We start from the raw sequence: 15,374 nt of genomic DNA, 5'->3' as shown, positions 1-15,374 counted from the left end.
AAGTGTATAGAAGGTGACTGTGAAAAGTTTGCCCTCAAGCATTTTAGGAGGGCAATCTTTGGTTTGATAAACTAAAAAATTCACCTCTTAAATACCAAAGAACAGGGTGTACAAAATCTACAAATGTCTTCCCCCTGAGCCAAAAGAATATATTTGAAAGAAACAAATAAACCAAACAAAAAGCCTACCCTCATATAACCCAACATGAGGTATTTTCTCACCCTATCTCCTACACAGATGTGTTGAACCTTTCAATTAAAAGAAGCCACTTTAATTATTCTGCAGTACTTACTTGTGTAGTAAGCACTTACTTGTGTATTCACAATTTTAAAAATATAAAAAAAATTCAAACTTCGGGACAGCGAATATGGCAGTCTTTATATCTTTCAACAATACATAACACATAACAAATGAAGAAAGGAGTTGGCAAATGGGAAGAGAAAAGACTTGAATCTCCCTGTAACTGGGAATATGCTTTTTCTCTAATTTTCTTTATTGCCAAGGCATGAAGCAAAACCACTATACAATTTCCCTCACCAAGAAAAGTGGAACTCACCATAAATGTTGATGGTCTAAACCTAATTTGTAGTTTTAAAGTCTTTTTTGAAGCTATAAGCCACCTCAAAAAATCTAATAAAAGCTTTGAGCTCTGTCCTTGTAAAAATGCACAAGATACAAAATTCTGCATACAATTTCAGGTTTTTGTACATTTCCTGATTCCAGTTGAAAAACCTGATATAATTAAGGAATCCTGGTCCATTGCTCTAGATGTAATTATGTATTATAATTATGTACTGCAGTTTTGTTTAACAAAAGAAATACACAAAGGGATGCCTGGGTGGCTCAGTCAGTTAAGCATCGGACTCTTGATTTCAGTTCAGGTCATGATCTCAGTGAGATCGAGCCCTGAGTCGGGGTCCAGGTTAGGCGTGGAGCCTGCTCAAGATTCTCCATCTCCCTCAGTCCTTCCCCCTGCATGTACATATTCTCTCTCAAAAAAAAACAAAAACAAAAACAAAAAACAAATACACAGAAACACAGTTAGAATAAAATATTTGGAATATGCTTTAAAATAACTGGATATAGATGAAACACGATTGGCTTTGATTTAGTAATTATCAAAGCTAGGTGATAGAGTCTTGGAAGTTCATTGTATTATTCTCTCTACATTTGCAGGTTTGAAATTTTCCAAAATAACAAGTATATACATATATATATACTTGAGTGTGTTTGTGTGTGTTTATAGCTATCCACAAAAGGACTACTAAAGAAATTACACTATTAAAATAGTCGGTTTCAACGAAGCCAGATCACTAGAGCTCAGACTTCTGCTCTCTGAAAAAACCCTTCTCAACCTACTAGACCACACTTGGTAAACACAGGGCTGTACCCTCGACCTGGTAGTCCATTTCGTCACACCTTTTCTTCATTAACACTGTGGGCATAAGCTTCTTCCTTAAGAGGCACATAACCTGTGAATCCTGCAGAGAGCCTACCAGGGTGCTGAATAACCCTCGTGGGTAGAGCAACAAAACTGCACCACATAATCTATCAAATAAGAGGAGACAAGAGTTTGATTTCGGGACCCACAACAGTGTTCTGGAAAAACAGGAACTTCACGTTCACTAGATTTACCTTGCAACCCAACAATGGTCTGCTAATGTACCATGCTCAATAAACCATGAACTTTTTTTTAAGTTAGCTTCATATTTAAAATAATAATAAAAATCTGATCCGAACAGATCTCTCTCTCTGAAAATCTGAGCTACAAACATCAGGTTGGACATTTTAGACAATCCAGAAGTGTTCACGTGTTCAGGGCGTAGAGTGGTAGAAAATTTAAAGATGTTACACATGTATTTTTGGTTTGGCTCATTTTGTGAATCAGTCAAGTACTTATAAAAATACACCAATATATTGAATACAAACACAAATTCACTTCTACCTAAATTGCGCTTACAATATTACTATATATAATATTTTATTCCATCTGAGGAGGCTACTGCTTTAAACTATTAGATCAATGCTTACAGGTATTAGGTACAAATTTTTTTTTTTTGTTTTAATTTCCTCTTTAATCCCTACCAAATCATTCTTGCCACATTTATAAACAAATAGAAGAATAGTCTGGAACCCACCATATGCAAGACAACAACTTACTTCCATCTTGTACTAAATGCTTTGTAGGATGTTCTCACTGGCAAGGCCAGAGGCTTCCCTTCTGCAAAAACTTGACAAGTAACATAAAGATCTGAGCATGTCTCCTGGTACAGCCCTGAAAACTTCAACATTGGGTCTTCTAGAACGGCTTTATAACTCTTTTGTTCTCTCTTCCCTTCCAAACTTCCTCTGAAAGTATAAGAATAATAATGTTTATAGACATTTTTAAACATATACACAACATACACCAAAAATAGTTTATGTTTGTATCATGGTAATCTTACCTCAACATTTTCCTGTATATAAAATTAAAGCCACTTTTACATCTCATAAAGGTCTCTTAAAATCCCAACATACCTAAAATCATTCTAATCTTCATCAACATATTTCTCTATTTTACGCTTTTACTTAATTTTATATTCTGTCATCATCTCTTGATCTACCTTCTAGACATCACCAGCTTTCCAGGCCTTAGTTTCACTTAATTTCAAGCTGAGAACTTGTTCATGTATTCATTCAACAAACATTCACTGTGCTGGGCACAGACGTCCAAAAATGAAAGATGAGATAAATAATAAAGTCTTTGCTTCCACTTACTTGTAACTGTATATTCTTTTATTACTCTTTTACTTTTTGTTACTATGTATTATTATTTATATATGTTTATATATATATTATTATATATATTATCATTATATATATAATGTAACTCATAATATTATCTGATCACATTAAATTAAAAAACACAGTTAGAAATCATAAAAGAGGGGCGCCTGGGTGGCTCAGTTAAGCGTCCGACTTCAGCTCAGGTCATAACCTCACGGTCTGTGAGTTAGAGCCTCAAGTCAGGTTCTATGCCAACGATTCAGAGCCTGGAGCCTGCTTCGGATTTTGTGTCTCCCTCTCTCTCCGCCCCTTCCCTGCTTGCATTCTCTCTCTCTCAAAATATAAAATAAATCTATTTTATTTTAAAATAAAATAAAAACGGGGCGCCTCGGTGGCTCAGACGGTTGAGCATCCAACTTCAACTCAGGTCATGATCTCGTGGTTCATGAGTTCGAGCCCCACGTCGGGCTCTGTGTTGACAGCGTGGAGCCTGGAGCCTGCCTCAGATTCTGTATCTCCCTCTATCTGTCCCTCCGCCGCTCATGCTCTGTCTCTCGCATTGTCTCAAAAATAAATAAACGTTAAAAAAAATTTTTTTAATAAAATAAAAACAAACAAAAAAATTTTTTTTTTAAAAAGAAGTCATAAAAGATACGTACAGACATTAAAAAAGAGGTGGGAACATTGCTTGGACAAGATTATGTCAAATATTGTGCCTGGAATTTTATAAACTTTATTACTTTTCACTCTTTTCTCATTTTATAAATAATGAAGCAGAGACTCAGAAATCAAGCTTATTGTTCACAAAGTAACAGAGCTGAGAATAGAAACAAGGGCAGAAGAGGCCAAAGCCAGCCAATGTCCTTCCTACTGCAGAAAGATAACTCAAAGAGTCTCTGGAACACCTAACCTTGCTTGGGAGCAAGAGCTTAGTATCCCAGACAGATGTCTGAAATGAGCCTGAACAATATATGGAGATGAGAACCAAAAAGTAAGGAGTCATCCCAGAAGAACAGATAACCATATACAGAGGCAAAGAGGCAAGACAGTAGGTTTAGGGAACTACAAGTTGTTTGGTATAGCTAAAGCATGAAGCTCATGTGGCAAAGAAGCTAGAGATGAGAATGAAAAGCAGGTATAAAATGAAGCTAGGTAGATACCATATTCAGCACAGTGCCTGACACAAAGTGAACGTTCAAAAATCTGTTAAATGAATGATCTGAAGTGACAGTAATGCAATCAGATTTATACTTTTGGCAGCAGTATAAGAACATAATGGAGAGGAGAGACTGAAGTGTGGATCAAGGATATGAAGCTGGTAGATTCAAGACAATTTGTGAATGATTAAACACAGAAGGTAAGAGAGGGGTGTGTGCAGAGCTCCAAAGTTTTCTGTCTTAACCAACCTGCTGAATGATGCCAACAATCATGAAAATAAGAGAGACAACATGGGAAGATTAGAGTTAGAGGGGTAGGCTAATGATGTGCCAGTTTCAGACAGCTGCTTTTAAAGTGCTTTGGCACATCCAAAGTGACTATGTCTCTCAGGCAGTTTGATTTCCAATTACAGCGCTAAGAAAAGAGACATCAAAGTGTAACTTGTTATTAAAACTGTAGCAATTAAACTAAAGAACAAACTGAACAAACTGAAATGGAGAAACAAACTGAAGGGGAGAACAAGCCGAATTAAAGAATTCACTATTCTCTGATTATATGATTCTAAGTTGCTACTTCCTGTGCCCCAATAACCAACAATGGCAGTCACAGAAGCTGAAAGACAGTTAGTACTGAATTTTGTCAAACTTCTAATTTATTTATTGTTGCCTCAAAATACCAAGTGTGTAACTGTTAATAACAGCTCAGGGTTTTTTTGTGTTTGTTTTGTTTTGTTTCACTTTTCTTCTTTCCTTCTAATATCCAAAAGTTTCAAAAAATTCATTCATATGTCCAAGAAATACTGAGAGGTAGGAGACTGAAGGAAAGCCCTTTACCAAATAATAACAATGCAGTCCTGTATAAACAACTAGTGCCACATGCTGTAGAAATTTCCTGAAATGGGTGTGTAAATGATTTTACAAAAGTATAGTTTGGTTGTTGAATTATTATTTTTACTACCACCACAAGATGGATAGTAAAAGATCTGTCAGAGTCTGAAATAAGTAACTTCTGAAAATAAAAGGAAACAGTCCTTCAAAGGTGCATCTGACAGCTGGGAAAACGTACTCACTGCCTGTATGCAGCCCTTTGCCAGAGGCACATTAGACGAATACTGACTAAACATATTATGAATGATGATATGATTCATAATTTATGATAGCTTTCACATATGAAAATACTTCTATAAGACTGCCCTAAAATGGACATAATTTCCAACTCAGTCCCACCAGTTCCCAGTCTCCGTTCCAGTAATCTCATCTCAAGCTGTCATGCCCTTGGCCTTTACTTCAACTGTGATGCCCCAAGATTTTCCTACAAGGCTCTTTTCTCATATCTTCTGGTCCCTTTGCAACTGCCACCGTCACCTCCGAATGACTCCCAACTTCCCTGGCTAAATAATGCCACACGGTCCAAAGATTCAATCTAAGCCGCTATCACCTCCTGTGCTTCTAGTACTCTATCCATGTGCTCATCTTACTCTCAACTACCAGGTCGTTGCCTGTGTCTACCTCTCCATAATTTCTTTAGTCTCCCTTCCACCTGCCAGCCCCGTTCTAAAGACCTTCCAACTACTACCAGCGAGAGGACGACTTAACTGAGACTTGATCCCTTCATCTGTAAAATGTAAAAAACCCTCAAAAGGTTGCTGTCAACAGCAAGATGCTTCAAACAAAGTAAAACATCGTGGGACTTGACAGCAGACTCCTACCGCTACCCTTCTCCCAGAGACCTAGTCTTCAATCTTTCTTTGACATCGCCCCTCTCCAAGCTCCGGTTCTCCTCCGCTTCCCTGGCTGCAGCCCTCCCTGCCGCCCCAGGCAGGCCTTTAGGCTAATAACCATCTTCTCCCCCCAACCCACAGGCCCCTGCCTCAGCGTCCCCAAGCCCCAGCAATCCCAGTCACTCTCCCGATTCTCTTACATCTTAAGCTGCACGTTGATGTCCAGGTCGCAACTGTAGATGTAGTGAAACTTCTCCGCTTCTCCCATGGCACCCGCAGCAAAGGCAGCACCAACCTCTAGTAACAAGGCGCTGGAAAAACACCGGGACCGAGCAAGCTAAGCCCTACAACACAGGCGCTTCCGGTTCCGCCTCTCACGCCCGCTGCTACCAATCCCTGTCCGGAGCGCGACCCGACGCAGCGGAACTCCCCGCCCAACTTTTCCTTCTGCGCAAGTGCAAAAGTAGCTCACCATATTGCTTAAGGGTAAGTGGGACCCCGGAAACAACCTATATGGTTACATTCCAGGCTTCCTGTGTTTTTCCTGTTTCAAACCTTTTTTTTCCCCCGTAAGAAAAGAAGCTGGCTTTTGCGCTTGAGCTCCATCTAAAATCAAAACAAAATTCGATTCAAAAAGAATGGTAACAGTCTTCGCTCGCTGTAGGCTAAACAAGGAGCAATTACAAGAATTAGAATTTTGGCAAGTTCAATTTCCAGTGGCGTTTCCAAAAATTGTGAATTTAATCCCTAATTTCCTATCTCAAACAAAGATTTTCTCTTTGTGCTATATTTCCTCTGTGGGCTCTCCTTTGTGGAGAAAGGACCAAACAAAGAACAAAGAAACCTGGGTTCCAGTTTGGCACTACCGATATTTATGTTACTTTGGGCAAATCACTTGGTACTTGTTTGCAATGGTAATTTTCACACTCAATTTGAATTTCAAGACAACCCTAGTTAGAACGTGGGAACATCCAGTAACAACCTAGAACTAAGTTTCCTGAACCCTATGAACTCCTACAATGCAAATTTTTTATAATATTTAGTATTACTTAAACTTGTAATTTTTATTTTCAACTAGATTCAAAACTCCTGGAAGACAAGAATAGTGTGCATTTACTTCAGTATCTGCCTCCACTAATGCTCAATACACTGCCGAGTTTAATAATTCCTATTTATTATTATCGGCTATAATAAATAAAAGTTTCCATTTTGTATATGTTTATTTTTAGGTGCCACATTGCAATAGGAACATGGGTAGACTTTGTATAAATTACAGTAATTAGGGGAAAAGTAGGTTTCACAGAAGAGTTAGAAGGAGTGTAGCTGTTAAGCTAGAAGAGCAAAACATGGCTTATGCACTATGTTTTGGTCAAAGTAAGTTCTCAAAAACATTTGTGAAAGCAAGGCTAAGGAAAAAAAAAAATGATAGTTATCCTCCTGTAACTTAAAGTTCCCAAAAAAGAGAAGAGAATTGAGTTGTTCTTAAGTGTAACTACTACCAATGGTTGGAACTTACAGGAAATGTAATATCAGGAAACAATAAAAATTAAACTTTCTAAACCTCAGAGCTGTCCAACAGTAAAACAAATACTTACACGTGCCCCATGGGATAATTCCAGCAATGATTGTGAAGTTTGATGTGAAACAGATTTATCAAAATTGAATAAAATAGTTATAATTTATGAAGGATAAATTCTATGATCCCAGTACTCACTTAAATTACTTTTATTATAATGTTATTTAATGTATAAACCTAAGTAAAACACCATAAACCTACATATATATATGCAATTTATAATTCTTATAAATTATTTTTAAAATTTATAAATTAAATATAAGAAGCTTCAAATTAACAACCTTAATATAATATATAGTCTTTTTGCTGAAACTCTATTGTCTACAACATGCATTGCCTACTCTTAAAGGACTGGTTCTTTGAAATTCAGCATGTCTGTATTGCTGTATTTCACATAGCAATATTTTTTTCTTGCCTCCTTTTTTATTCACATTACTATGAAATTTTCAGGAGTATAAGTACCATAATGGCATTTGGCCTTTAGTTGGCCCCAAAAGAGTTTTTTTTAGCCTTAAGTCTATCTCTGTCCATTTCTTCTTAGCTCATGACAGTTAAAGTGATACTAATTGACCCCAATGCAGCTACAAACACAACACAGATAAAGGCATAAAAATGAAGTGTCAGCACTTAGTTCTAAGATACTCATTCATAGAATCCAGGATAGACATATATTAACCTTTTAAAGATAATCATCAAGAAAAAATAACATTAAAAATTTATTATGGGAAATATTAGAAGATTGGACAGTAATTGGTAGAGACACTACTACAGCAGCAGCAGCAGCAACAACAACAACAACAACAACAACAACAACGCTAATGTGCCAGTTAAGGAGGAGGATTTTGGTAAGTCATAGAAGGATGGTAAAAGTCACAGAAACCAAAACTGGCAATGCCTTTCCAGACCAATTTTCAGTCAGGAAGATGTTGGTTAGTAGATCTGAGTACCACAGTCCTGTTGGCAAGGCCATGGTCATATAGGAAAGGGAAGCCTTGGGCATTACATCTGAAAGGAGAAGAGTGATATTTTTTTACATGTGATCCTCCACAACTCATAAATATAACACATACTTATAATTATGGGACACAATTTGTATTTCAAGAATCCACAGTTCTGTATATCACTGTCTACTGCCTGTCTGTAGGGAAATGTTTTTTATGCATAATCTTTGTATGGTAGACTGCTTCATGGCTACTTGGTCCTGCACTTAATTCACCTCAGCAGTTGCAGTTTGGATTTTGTGTTTCTTTTGCCATCTTTTTCAATCTCATGTTTATTATTCAAATAACTGATTTTAATAATAATGGTTCATTCCTTCAAGTTGCCCAGTATTCAGGCAGTGGTAATTGGGTTTGTTTTTGTCAGTTCCTGTCACTCAATTTCTTCTCTTTTGCTTATAATAAAATTTGGATTTATAGTTTAAAACAGGCAACCATCTATTATTAAGCTTCTGCAAGAAAGAAATAATCATGATACCGTGAGATTAAAATTTTCTCATGGTTCCTTTTTCTCCAGTTAAAAAAAAAAAAAAAAGCCTTTACATTTACTTTTGCATCCACACGACTCCTGAAACAGAATGCTACAGGCACCAGTGACAGTCACAACAAAGTTTATTGCAATGAGAGGCAAGGCCAACCGATCGGGACCGACACTCTTGACCGGAGCGCAGTCTCAAACAACCGGGGTACAGAGTTTTTATAGCCGACCACATTGTCTTATCATCACTTGGGAACAAAACAAAGAAATAGTTCCCAGATGGGGGTGGAAACAGTTCAGACAAGCCCTTGCCCCAATCCAATCAAACACTAATCCAGTTGATTTTCCTTGAACTTTTGTTCCCTTGATTGATAGGACAAGGCTGTTATCTGTCAATCTACAGTGTTAAAACAAAGCTGTTATTTCTTAAGGCTACAGGTTAGCCCTAGACTACAATTTAACCCTTACATTTACCCCAGGTGTTTTGGAACCTAATTAAATGATAGAATAGTGTTTGGAAACTTGAAAACTCCTACTTCATAAGCCAAGACTCTTGGCCTGTTATCAAGTTACTTACAATGGGGGAAAATATGGACTTGAGAAAGTCTGCTAGTGATCCTGAGCAGGAACCCACAAGGCCTGAGCTGTTCTATTTAAGAATGTAATTTCTTTCAGCTACAGAAGGGAAAAAAGTCAAAAGCATGAGCCATTCTGGGAAATAATACACATATATCTTGCATGTGTGTGACTTTGTAATATTTCTATTATGTACTAGAAGAAGTTCCTCTCTCTGTGTCACGATTGAGGGAAAAAAAAAACAAACTTGTAGTTAGATGACATCCTGTCAAGAATCTCAGCTATGAAAGAGGGATAGAGTCCTCTCTCCCCTAGGAAGTATGATTAGGTCATGGTGAAGAAACATTGTTGTGGTGGGAGCTCTGTGTCTCTTCAAATCTCACTCAATATGGGAGTGGTTTCTAGAATGCAACCTTGGAGAGAAGAGCTAAAAAACAGTGTGAGAAACATCTGATTGTTATATTCTTTTAAGTTAAGATTTTAAAAGATTTTTTAAAAATCTAAGCCCCACTGACTCTGGGATTTTACAAAATTATACTAGACCCTGGAAGAGTCTCCACTCCCTCCACCACCCCTGCCAAAGGAACTTCCACTAGATCTTGGCACTGCAAGCCTAAGCTCACTCCCTCAGAGAGAAGTCTCCTCTGACCTCACCCTCCTCCCCAACACTGATGAAGTCATCCCACTCAAAAATCTATCCATCTTTGCACTCTTCTTTCACAGTATTCTCAAGAGTTTCTGTCATAATAATTTGGTTAATGGTTATCTCCCCACTAAATTAGAAGCTCTGTAAGGGAAAAGTTGTGTATATCTTATCCAGGACTGCATCCTACTTTAGTTCCTGACACAGGGCAGATGTGTCTAAGCAAAGTAGGGAAGAAACAAGCACTGGTAAAAGTTCTCTATGTCAGATAACATGTTAGGCAATTTTATGTGTATTATTTTATTTAATTTTTTCAACAATAAGTTACTGTTATCCTCTTTTACAGAAAAGTAACTATAAGATAGATTAAGTGATTTGTGTATAATTATTCCCTAATACATTGTAAAGCTAAGTGTATCTGGCTTCAAAAGGCATGATATTTTTACCAAACAGCAAGGAAATATTGAAAAATAGTTCCTGAACTTACTTTTTGCAACAGAAAACAAATCATTCATGGCAGTATCTTTAGCATCCTCGATGTTAGTTATTTAGCACTGCCATTGATCCCTCTTCCTCTCTATAGATTGTATTCTCAGGTAAACATCTTGACTTATTACAGATTAACTCCATGGAGAGAGGAGATTTTGGTCTTAGCGTCTTTGCAGGTCACCCATTTATGTAATAAATATTTACTGAATGCTTAAAATGTGCCATGAACTACGCCAAGCATTATATTGAATATTGGCCCCTCCAATCTCATCAGGGAGAAATTGGTATTCCCCATCTGCATGTGATGCCACCCCTGACATCCCTCACTGTGTGTTCCCTATGTCATCATGCAAACTGTCCTGTAAGATCATAGGCCACAAAGATCTTTATTTCATTTCTTCTATGGATATTATGGATGACAAATGACTTTAGATTTTCCTAAGAACTCACAAAAGGCCCCGAGTAGCCAAAGTAATTTTGAAGAAGAAGACCAAAGCAGGAGGCATCACAATCCCAGACTTTAGCCTCTACTACAAAGCTGTCATCATCAAGACAGCATCATATTGGCACAAAAACAGACACATAGACCAATGTAATAGAATAGAAACCCCAGAACTAGACCCACAAACGTATGGCCAACTAATCTTTGACAAAGCAGGAAAGAACATCCAATGGAAAAAAGACAGTCTCTTTCACAAATGGTGCTGGGAGAACTGGACAGCAACATGCAGAAGGTTGAAACTAGACCACTTTCTCACACCATTCACAAAAATAAACTCAAAATGGATAAAGGACCTGAATGTGAGACAGGAAACCATCAAAACCTTAGAGGAGAAAGCAGGAAAAGACCTCTCTGACCTCAGCCGTAGCAATCTCTTACTCGGCACATCCCCAAAGGCAAGGGAATTAAAAGCAAAAGTGAATTACTGGGACCTTATGAAGATAAAAAGCTTCTGCACAGCAAAGGAAACAACCAACAAAACTAAAAGGCAACCAACGGAATGGGAAAAGATATTTGCAAATGACATATCGGACAAAGGGCTAGTATCCAAAATCTATAAAGAGCTCACCAAACTCCACACCCGAAAAACAAATAACCCAGTGAAGAAATGGGCAGAAAACATGAATAGACATTTCTCTAAAGAAGACATCCGGATGACCAACAGGCACATGAAAAGATGCTCAACGTTGCTCCTCATCAGGGAAATGCAAATCAAAACCACACTCAGATATCACCTCACGCCAGTCAGAGTGGCCAAAATGAACAAATCAGGAGACTATAGATGCTGGAGAGGATGTGGAGAAACGGGAACCCTCTTGCACTGTTGGTGGGAATGCAAACTGGTGCAGCCACTCTGGAAAACAGTGTGGAGGTTCCTCAAAAAATTAAAAATAGACATACCCTATGACCCAGCAATAGCACTGCTAGGAATTTATGCAAGGGATACAGGAGTACTGATGCATAGGGGCACTTGTACCCCAAAGTTTATAGCAGCACTCTCTACAATAGTCAAATTATGGAAAGAGCCTAAATGTCCATCAACTGATGAATGGATAAAGAAATTGTGGTTTATATACACAATGGAGTACTACGTGGCAATGAGAAAGAATGAAATCTGGCCCTTTGTAGCAACGTGGTTGGAACTGAAGAGTGTCATGCTAGGTGAAATAAGCCTACAGAGAAAGACAGATACCGTATGTTTTCACTCTTATGTGGATCCTGAGAAACTTAACAGAAACCCATGGGGGAGGGGAAGAAAAAAAAAAGAGAGAGAGGTTAGAGTGGGAGAGAGCCAAAGCAGCCAAAGCATAAGAGACTCTTAAAAACTGAGAACAAAGTGAGGGCTGATGGGGGGTGGGAGGGAGGAGAGGATGGGTGATGGGTATTGAAGAGGGCAACTTTTGGGATGAGCACTGGGTGTTGTATGAAAACCAATTTGACAATAAATTTCATATATTTAAAAAAAAAAAAAAAAGAACTCACTGTTGTTAGGAAGCCCATGGCAATGAGTGCATTCTCAGCCCACATTATGTTTGATCTGCAATTCTGGTCTGTGTTCATTCTTTACTTGTGCTTCTACAAGCTCCACAGGACAGAGATGCTGCTGTTATTTTTGGCACTTCTTATTGCCTCGCCTCTGTGCATTTGTGTTTGTGCATGAATATTTAATCACAGAGAGGTTGCTGACCCGACACTCAGGCTTGCTTCTCTGCAACAGAAGGAAGAGGAGCAATCAAGGTCTGAGTCCATAGACAATAATTAGTGACACAAGTAATTCCTCGTGATCTCTCGAGTCATTTTAAGTCACTTTGCCACCTACCCAGATGCTGTAAATGCACAGGGAAAGAGTAACAGAGACTCTAAAAAAAGGAAAGACCCTCACTGTGTTGTAGGAATTTATCTTTTAATAAGAAACAAAACAAAACCCTTATGTAAATACTAAAAGAAACCTTGGAATGAAAAAATAAAGGGGGAAAGAAGAATTGTTCACTTGAGAGTCTGCTTGGATTTGAGCCATGCATTAATGTAAGAGCTTCAGAAGTTAATACTCTTTCCAGAATGAGAGGGATCCTTGTCAGGCTGGAGCGGGGATTTGATAAAGGAACAGACTTAAGGCTCAAAGGAGAGAATATGAGAAACAAAACAATGGGACAACCATCTTATCAGAGAAACCAAGTCTAACTAAGGTGCAGGGACAAAACTGTTTCTTTTTCTGTCTCAAAAACTGTAGGAGGAGGTCATAGAGAGGACGTGACCACTGGTTGACCCAGGAGCTGGCTCCAGGCAGTCATAGGCTCCTCACCCCTCCCCTGTCCTGTATTGTACATTCTGCCCACCATTCCCATAGTAGGAACCATTTTAAAGGATGCAGCTTTAAGAGAGTGATGTGGTGTTGGGACTCTCTAGACAGTACATGTGACTGAGCTCCACTAAAGGCCTCAGTATAAACTGTCAAGATTCTAACGAGCAAGTGCAGGAATCTACTAGTCTTGAGGCACCTGATACAAACCTGTTGGTAATTCCCTTGCTTTTAAAACCACAACTTCCCAATCTGGAGGGGCCAGCCTCCTTCTTCACATTTCTCCTGGTTTTCTGTTTTGGGGGAGAGGGAAGCGGTTTCAAATTTCCCCCTGGGAACTCCCCAGTTTGGGAACCAACAAAGACAAAACAACACAAAAGTGCTCTTCAATCCTGGGGCTCTTCACAGCAGTTGAGAGGAAACAGAGGTTTTCCCGACTTCATAGATTATTTAGAATTGGAGCTAAGTTTTAGCTGTTTTATGAAATTGTTATTTTCTATTTGCCTCTCAATGTTTGCTTGAAGACATCAGTTCTGAATAAAATCTTTTTCTATTATTCTGTATTCAGATTTTACCTTTATCTTCACCCAGTAGGGGTGTACTGATTCTTGTTATTCATAGCAGTTATGTTCTGTAATGTCACAGAGCACTGAATTTGTGAATATTGAAATATTGCTCTTAGGGGAAATAAAAGGTTATGTTCCTGCAGGCCTCTGATCATAACATTTCATCCAACAATGAACATATAACCTTGTGTGATTTATGTTTCTGTTTAAAGACACCTTATTTAACATATACCCTGTTGATTTGTTAATATTGAACTCATGGCCAAAGCACTATAACTCATACATGAATGAAGCTCACCTATCACGTGTATTTTCTCTATGAGGCACCCTACATTCTTGTGTTAGAAACACCAGAGGGCACTTCAGCACTGCACTTGGAGGCCATTTTAAACAGTGAAATCACCATTGCAAAAAACAAAAAACAAACCACAGCATGGCACTAAGAGACTGCAAAAAGACCACTTGTTTACATTATGAAAAGTGAAAACAAGAAGTCAGAGCATTGCCTTGTTTTATCTCAGCTGGGAACGTGTACATCGAGTGACTCAGACTTTTCACTGCCCTGTGCATGTCTATAATGGCTGCAAATATTGATTTTTGGGTTATAGAAAAATCTTAGTGAGCAAGCAAATTCATAAATATGGAATCCGTGAATAATGAGAATGGACTGTATTTGTTCCCCAAAGAGAATGAAGAGCCTCTCTAGACTAATGTGCATATGATTTTCCAGGGACTTGTACTAAGATGAGGATTCTGGGAGCACCTGGGTAGCTCAGTCGGTTGAGTGTCCAACTTTGGCTCAGTTCATGATATCATGGTTTGTGAGTTCGAGCCCCGTGTCAGGCTCTGTGCTGACAGCTAGGAGCCTGGAGCCTGCTTCAGATTCTGTGTCTCCCTCTCTCTCTGCCCCTCCCCCACTCATGCTCTGTCTCTCTCTGTCTCAGAAATAAACATAAAAAATTTCTTTTTTAAATAAAATGAGGATTCTGATTCAGTGAATGTGGGCCATGGGACCTGAGAGTCTTTATTTCTTTTAGTTTTGATGAGGGAGCATAAGGCAAGCTAACACCCCCCCCCCCCCCCCCCCAGCAACCCCACCCTCACTCCAGGTGGGATATGTGTAATGTTCCTCAGGTACTCCTGGCTGCCAAAGAACAAAGAAAAGGGAAAAGCAAATGTTTAACTGATAAGAGATCACAGTCATGCAAGATATGAGTCTCCATCACTCAAACAAATAGCTTAGTAAGTTACAAGAAAAAGGCAATCTTATCAATAGCCTAATCTTCAGGAGCTCCCTACTGTCCTAATGATAATGCTTTGCTAGAGGGAAAAATAATCTTAGCTTGACAACAGCTGGGCCTCCAGTAATCTGTGAGTATTCTTTAGCATATGGAAATCCCTTTAAGAAACTTCCTCTTGACTCTATCTCCCCCAGTTTCACAGTATATAACCAGTCACTCTCCACGACTCCCTTGCAGCTCTTTCTGCCCATGGGTCCTGCCTGTCCCCATGCTTTAATGAAATTACCTCTTTGCACCAAAGACATCTCAAGAATTGTTTCTTGGCCATCAGCTCTGAACCCCTATCACTCTAAGATCCCATC

At 38.6% G+C, this 15,374-nt stretch overlaps 1 protein-coding gene across 1 annotated transcript in view; it reads right to left on the bottom strand.

Moving 5' to 3' along the window:
* The window catches only part of PIK3C3 (phosphatidylinositol 3-kinase catalytic subunit type 3), a 139,617-nt gene extending 133,614 nt beyond the window's left edge, over positions 1-6,003 (bottom strand). The window contains exons 1-2 of the mRNA XM_019465316.2: positions 5,845-6,003; positions 2,161-2,349 (exon numbers count right to left, since the gene is read on the bottom strand). Coding sequence (XP_019320861.2) covers positions 2,161-2,349; positions 5,845-5,912 — 257 coding nt within the window. The 5' untranslated portion in view covers positions 5,913-6,003. The remainder of the gene's footprint in view (positions 1-2,160; positions 2,350-5,844) is intronic.
* Positions 6,004-15,374: the final 9,371 nt, after the last annotated feature.

This window comes from Panthera pardus, unplaced genomic scaffold (assembly GCF_024362965.1).
Source record: "Panthera pardus isolate Hobbes unplaced genomic scaffold, ASM2436296v1 HiC_scaffold_15, whole genome shotgun sequence".
In the NCBI taxonomy this organism is placed as follows: domain Eukaryota; kingdom Metazoa; phylum Chordata; class Mammalia; order Carnivora; family Felidae; genus Panthera; species Panthera pardus.
Note: the sequence above shows the minus strand (reverse complement) of the source record. Positions and strands in the feature narration are given on the sequence as shown.